Genomic DNA, 7,500 nt, shown 5'->3' on the forward strand with positions numbered 1-7,500 from the left:
GTGCGTGTGTATGTGTGTTTGGACATTATGCGTGTGTATGGGTGTGTGTGTGTATGTTTTCATGCTTGTATACGCATGTACATATACGTGTGTGTGTGTGTGTGTGTGTGTGTGTGTGTGTGTGTGTGTGTGTGTGTGTGTGTGTGTGTGTGTGTGTGTGTGTGTGTGTCTGTGTGTGTGTGCGCGCGCGCGCGTGTGTGAGCGTGTGCACATGCTCACATAAGCCTCCTGCTGCAGAATCAGCATGTGTGAACACGAGGGTGCAGTCGTAACTTTAACCTCAGCGGCTGCTCCCGCTGTATAGTGACAATGACACTGTACACCCATCCCACTGCGGACACACTGGTACAATCCTCAGTGTTCCTTTCACTCTGAGAGTGCTCACATGGAGTTACTCACCCTTATGGGTCCATTTTTGTACACTCCCAGAGTTAAAAGAATACTTAGTAAGGTTGCATTTGGTTTCATTTGTGCACTCTCAGAGTCACCCACACTTACGGGTCGATTTGGTTACATATTTGTGCACTCCCAGAGTTAAATGAATACCCAGTAAGGGTCCATTTGGTTCTATTCGTGCACTCTCGGAGTCACTCACCCTTACGGGTCCATTTGGTTGCATTCGTATTTGCTTGTTAATACTCAGCATTGTATAGTGTAGTAATTAAGCAAGCCTTGCCGAGCCATGTGGCCCATAGGGCAGGAGCCAGTCTCCTGTTTCTTTAGCGTGAGGCGGCTTAATGTACAAGTATACTCCCTGGACATGACGCTAGTATGTCGCAGGGACTTAACCCCAATCCAACCCTTGATGCTGAGTGCCAAGCAGGTCCCTTATATTCTTTGGTACTCCCAATCTCAGGGTGGACACTTTAACCACAAAGCCACTAAAACTGGTATTATGTAGTGTAGTAGCCACTGATCATTATATTGAACTTGCCCGTATTGTGGCAATTTACCGCAAAGCGCTCCGCTATGCTCTGCAAGCTGAACCGCTATGACAAACATAGCATATGGCACGCTCTCTGAACGACTGCACAAACGATATGTTGCGAAACACATTAATCACGCACATCCACCTCCTTGTTCGGCACACACAAATTAACAGCAATAATTTACCAGCCGAACTCGCTGCCGCACACAAGTATTCATAAACTCGTTGCTAAATCGCATCAGGATTTCAATGGGGGGACTCGCGCAAACTTTCTTTTACCCAAACGCAACTTGGCGTGAAAAATGGACCCTGAGCTTTAAAATGAAATATTGGGGTGTCTGATTTCCACTGGTTTAAAAATACTGCTTATCTGGTGCATGTAGAGATATCTCAATTTATAATGTTAAAGTTATAGTGGTAGTGAGACAAGGTCACGGAATGAGAATAACTTAATTTATGTGCTAAATGTGGGGGTTTAGAACTCTGCGCGCGTGTTTACACGCAGGTGAATATGTGTGTTTGTATTATGCGTGTATGTGTGTATAAGTTTACTGTACAGTATGTGCGTGTGTATGTGTGTGCGCGTGTGTGTGGTTGGTTGTGTGCAGATGAAAGTGTGTGTGTATAGCAGAAACCTCTTATCTCCATAATAACTTTGTACTGTATGTTTTTTTCGAAAATTAAAGCCCTACTTCGTCATACAGGAGTGTGGCATGCGAGGCGTTTTTTTTATAATAATAAAAAAGACATATAGTACAAGGTTTCCACCCGACAGTGACGAGATATATTTGTGTGCGTGTGTGTGTGTGTGTCTTGTATGCCTGTGAGTTAGTGTGTGTGCGCCAGTTTATATGTGTGCGTACGTGCGTGCGTGCTGGAGCCCTCGCCTATATTTCATGGTCAGATCGTGGAGGAAGGCCCATTTGTTAGCTGCCGAACAACAGGAGAGTTCAGATTGACTAATGAGTTTCTCTGTGTCCTAATTAACCAGGCATCACACGTGCACGCACGCACGCACACACACACACACACACACACGCACATACACACACACTTTTTACTGTAGCCTATAGAATGGGATGGTAGAAAGTGTCTATAAATAGCGCTCTTCTCCTCTCCAACCCAGTTCTGGAGGAATTCATCTTTGGATTATAATTAAGGCAACAACTCTTGAGAGCAAAAACTCATCTTCCTCAACCGGACGGCACGCAGCTTCTATCTCTAACCCTGCACGCGTGTGGGGGGTGGCTGGGTGGCTGCCTCCGTTTGTGTGCGGTGGCCGTGTGTGTGTGTGTGTGTGTGTGTGTGTGTGTGTGTGTGTGTGTGTGTGTGTGTGTGTGTGTGTGTGTGTGTGTGTGTGTGTGTGTGTGTGTGTGTGTGTGTGTGTGTGTGTGTGTGTGTGTGTGTTTCAGTATACCTCTCCGCATGCATCATTGTGTGTTTGTGGAGAGGAGGAGAAGAGAGGAGGGGAGAGGAGGGGGTGGAGAGGAGAGGAGAGGGAGAGGAGAGGAGAGGAGAGGAGAGGAGAGGAGAGGAGAGGAGAGGAGAGGTCTCACCTGCACATGATCTCATGTGTCAGCAGCACTCTGCACATTTCTGGGTTTTTATCCTGACCTTCATAAATGATGGGCTGGAAGAGAGAGAGAGCAAGACACAGTGAGGGAGATGAGAGAGAGAGAGTGTCACAGACAGAGACAACACTGTAAACTCCTGAGTTTTAACCACTGAAACTCTATACTTGGTTGACCGGAGTCGCTCAGTGCTCTATACTCGTACATTTTTTGTTTTCGGTATGTAATATCTTCGCTGAAAATGGCCGGTTTTCCCCAGAATACGGATGTTGGGGTTTAAGCGATTAATTTAACTATGACACTGTGCAAATGTAAATGTAAGCTCCAATCGGAACCTCTCCCTCTGCTGTATAGCTCCGTGATTTAGGTTCCACTGTGTCGGGTGCCGGCAGAGTGCGACACCGGCGAAGATTGGCCAATATTGTTGATTCTTACCTTTTTCCGCACATCGTATCCAAAAAGTGAAGGTATTCCCCCCTTCTCTCAGATGTTTCAAGTTTTTTTTGTTTTACCGACTGGTTGAAACAAGCGTTTAAATCACTTTTTTAGTCAGCCTGTGGCCAGTCAACCCCCGTCCGCATGCGCAGTACTGCTCCCCTTAAGGTTGCATTGGGAAAGCATGGCACAGACTGACCCGTCTGTAAAAATGTCTTTACCGCAAATATTTTAAACATCTGAGAGTAGGCGGGAATGCCTTGACTTTTTGGATACAATGTGCGGAAAAAGGTAAGAATTAACAATATTGGCCACCGTTCACCAGTGTCGCACTCTCCCGGCACCCGACGCTGTGGAACCTCATCTCGGAGCTATAGCGGAGGGAGAGGTTCCAAATGGGGCTAAAATGTAACCAGATAGGCCTTTATGGCATCCAATAGGGTTTTGCTGTGAAGTGAACCCCTTGATGTCATGTGTGAGTGACCAAGTCTTTTTGCTCGTGGCTCTTTTCACTGCTTAAAAGTCCAGAGTTTAAATTCAAGTCTTTTAGAGTGTAAACATGGACATACAAAAGGTGTTTGCTGTGTAGCCTCGTTGACCATCCATTGTGAATTGTGAACATTTAAGAATTTACATTTTCATATAAGTGGGAAACAATGTGGAACATTCCTACATCAGAAAACATAACACTACTAGACAGACAACAAGACAATAAGAAAAGAGAAGAGAATTGCTATTAAACAAATACAATTCAGAAAAAAAGAAAAACTTTTCCACCTCCAGCAAGAATTAAACGTTTTCTTTTTCTTTTTCAGTGTGTGTGAGACATATGGAAGTTTCAGCCAAACATGCTGCTTCTTTGCACTTTTGCAAGGACACACATGGTAATTTACTTGGACGGAGATGTACAGCAAGTACAGTATATAGTACCAATGTACCGGTAGAGCGCATTGCTCGCCCTAACAATGTACTCCCCACTTTACCTCCAGTTAGCATCAGACTGCTCTCACAGTGACACCTCTGTTTCACTCACATACACACACGCACGCACGCACGCACGCGCACGCACACGCACACGCACGCGCACGCGCACGCACACGCACACGCACACGCACGCACACACACACACACACACACACACACACACACACAACAACTGGATATTGTCTGTCACTGCCACATGCACCTTGTAAATCACACTTATATTGTGCAGTCACGCAGCAAAACAGTGCCCCGACACCCATGTGTCATCGACCAAAGGGAAGGAAGGAAGAGCGCGAGGAAGGAAACGGTAAGGTAGCAAGGCGATAACATGCATGACAGGTCACGAAGGACACTCCAACCCAGGATGTCAAAGTCTCGGCCTATGGTTGGTACATAACGTCACTGTCGGGGCAGAAACCTCATAATTCCATGTTGAAAAATGTTATGGGTTTTTGTAAATGAATGCCCTACTTCATCATCATACAAGAGTGTCACACAAAAGTAGTGAGACTAGCAGGTATATATGAGGTTTCCATCCGACATAGACAATATACCAACTGGTTGAGCCAGTGGGACACGACAACTTAATCACTTTCAACTTGGGCAAAATTAGGCAAACACGTCCAAAGATTTTCACAATAAAAAAAGCGGAAACCACAGATCTACCAGCTCATCGTGACGTGTTGTGCACTTGTAGATCAGCTATTTTATACGTGTGTACAAAGTGTAAAATAGGTGGTCACAATAAGTGCTCACAATATTAAATACTTATGGTATAGGGCACCATGATGGATCACCTGGAGTGCATACCACAAAGTGCTATGCATAGTGTAGCCTTATTTATGTGGTGTTACCAAATTAATAAGGCTAAATAGTTTAGCCTTATTAATAAGGCTAAATTAATAAAAATAATAGTTTTGTTTTGTTTAATAGTCTTTCCCGCAGCTGACTCGGGCTCCAATCAGGCGCACGCCTAAATGTCATCTTCTCTCTTGCTTTCCCGCCTTTCCTGTATCTCTCTCTCAAAAATAAGGAGATAAGGAAATAAGGAAAATCTTTCCATTTTAAATATATATATGTGACACTATACAGTCTGTAGGGAAATTCCAGTCGTAATTGTAATCAATTAATTTGGGCAATCGAAGCACTACAAGACAGCAGATAAAGGAAGGAGAAAGGTTTACATGAAGTGCGTGCACTTTAAGCCAACATACATGTACAGACAGAGGTTCTCAAAGTGGGGTCCGGGGACCCCCAGGGGTCCCAGGGGGTCCCCAGTTAGATTTGTTAATACAGCATCACAATCATTTTAACCACTTTATTCCTGCTATTAAAAAAATACAGATATAGAGCAGATATAAAAGCGTGCCACTGCGTGCCGCACTGCGAGCTTGTACATCTGCTATTTTTCAACTTAAAAAATCTTGAGACTATTGAAACATTCTTAATAATGAAAAATATTTTTTAGACAAATCCTCTCTTCTGGAGTCCCTGGCACAAAACATTTTCAGATGGGGGTCCGTGGTTAAATACATATCAATTTGAGAACCAGTGCAGTAGGGAAAAACGCTCATATTGTTTCGGCAAGCCCGTGCATTTTTCCCCAAAAGCTGCAGCGGAGCAGAGGTTTGACTTTGCAGCGTTCTTCTGTGTGAGCTTGCCAAAGCAAAGAAGCCGCTGTTTGATGGAGAAACGACACGTAATGCATCACTGAGAGAGACGTTTAGAGCAGGCAAGACGCGCAGCCAAGAAATTTGCACGTTTCTCTCATTCTTTCCCACAGCAATTTAATTCACATCTGGCCCCAACTGTGGCCTATAAATGTAAGAAAAGACTGAACTTTGGGACGGTTGATATGAGATATAATAGACCGCGTAAATAGAAAATGTAATATATAGGCCACGGCTCTGTCCGGGGGTCCCGGATGGATCTGCTGGATTAGATCCAGTGGTCACATCATGAAAGGAGAGTGTGTCGGGAGGGGGGCTCACACTGAGCGAGCTTCCTACACCGGACCAGCATGCATCACTGTCAGCTCGTCCTCTCGCACTCTCTTGCTCTTTGCTCCGTCTCCCCCGCTAGCTCCCTCTTTCTTACACACACAAGCAGACATGTACATCACACAGAGTCATGCACACACGCATACGCGCACACACACACACACACACACACACACACACACGCACACACACACACACACACACACACACACAAACACAGATACACACACACACGCGCGCGAGCGCGCGCGCACACACACACACACACACACACACACACACACACACACACACACACACACACACACACACACACACACACACACACACACACACACACACACACACACGACAAGTGTATTCATCTTTACAAGCAGAATTAGGTCTTACGTTTCATTACGCAACTTTCACTGACCTGTATAAAAGTGCACGTTTACACTGTCATTCACCAATTAGCTAAGTAATCAATTCTCATAACATTGTTGGTGTCATCGTAATTTTTGGGCGGTGAAACCGCCCCTATAAGTGAGGTTTGGATATTTGTACAACAAATCCTGTGCTGTGATTGGCCAAAAATTTACAAAAATCTACAAAAATGTACAAAAATGTACCCCGCCTAACCCTGCACCGTGATTGGCCAATCCCAGTCTATTCAGGACTGTGATTGGCCAGTGTCACATGACACATGTGCATAGCCCTATATAAGAAACCATAACTTAAAAAAAATTGTTTTTTTAAAGTTATGGTTTCTTCCATCATAAAGAGTGTTTCAATAAATGTATTTCTTTTTTGTACATGATTGGTTGACTCCATTCAGTATTGTGATTAGCTAGCAAGACACCGCCCACTTCACACAGGGTGTGATTTTTTCTTCTCATATGAAAAGATGAGGGATTTATTTCTTTATTCAGCGGACCCCTTACCTGCATTGACACGTATACCTTTTCATTGGCGTGGTTATGTCTTAACTTTCTGTACCCCAAATGTCCCATGCAGGGAAATACATACATGTATAGCTTGTTCTTTACGCGGTCTTATGATTGGGCTTTTACTTCCAAGCCAACCCAAAGAAAATGCTCCCTATATTTCATCATCTTTTCACTCCTCCTCCTCCTCCACCTACAGCCCCCATCGTTCATTTTGCATCTCTACCGTTTTTCCTCCGCCACCTTTGAAGCGTCCTGTCATGTCACACTACACGTGTAAACAAGCACGCGTTGAGCTCAGGGAGCACCATTAGGTGTCAGACCCGGCTAGCAAGCGAGCGGATGATCCGTCACGGCGGGCGTGGCGCTTGACAAGCCCCTTTCTTCTTCTCCTCCCCCCGACTCCCACGACACGATTAACCCGGCGCTGTAAGCTAGGCTACGATGCGCTAGCACGCTGTAGCTCGTTAAAACACTACCAGACGCAAGAGCGCAAGTGGCTTTTCCTCCACTCTAACCTCACTCCATGTACACGGTAAAATCTTCGCCGTTAATTCATCCATTTTTTACTCAGAGATTAAAAAATCTATACAAATATAGCCAAATGGACCCTTACGGTTACATTTGGTTACATCTGTGCACTCTCAGAGGCCAAT

General features: G+C 44.9%; 1 protein-coding gene across 1 annotated transcript in view; it reads right to left on the reverse strand.

Moving 5' to 3' along the window:
- Positions 1-7,500, reverse strand: part of LOC308090800 (transcription factor COE1-A-like) — a gene marked incomplete at its 3' end in the record, with an annotated part of 21,763 nt that overhangs the window by 3,320 nt on the left and 10,943 nt on the right. The window contains exon 5 of the mRNA XM_080436063.1: positions 2,485-2,558. Coding sequence (XP_080292189.1) covers positions 2,485-2,558 — 74 coding nt within the window. The remainder of the gene's footprint in view (positions 1-2,484; positions 2,559-7,500) is intronic.

The sequence above is a fragment of the Gymnoscopelus braueri genome, assembly GCF_963280865.1.
Source record: "Gymnoscopelus braueri genome assembly, chromosome: 8".
Taxonomy (NCBI): domain Eukaryota; kingdom Metazoa; phylum Chordata; class Actinopteri; order Myctophiformes; family Myctophidae; genus Gymnoscopelus; species Gymnoscopelus braueri.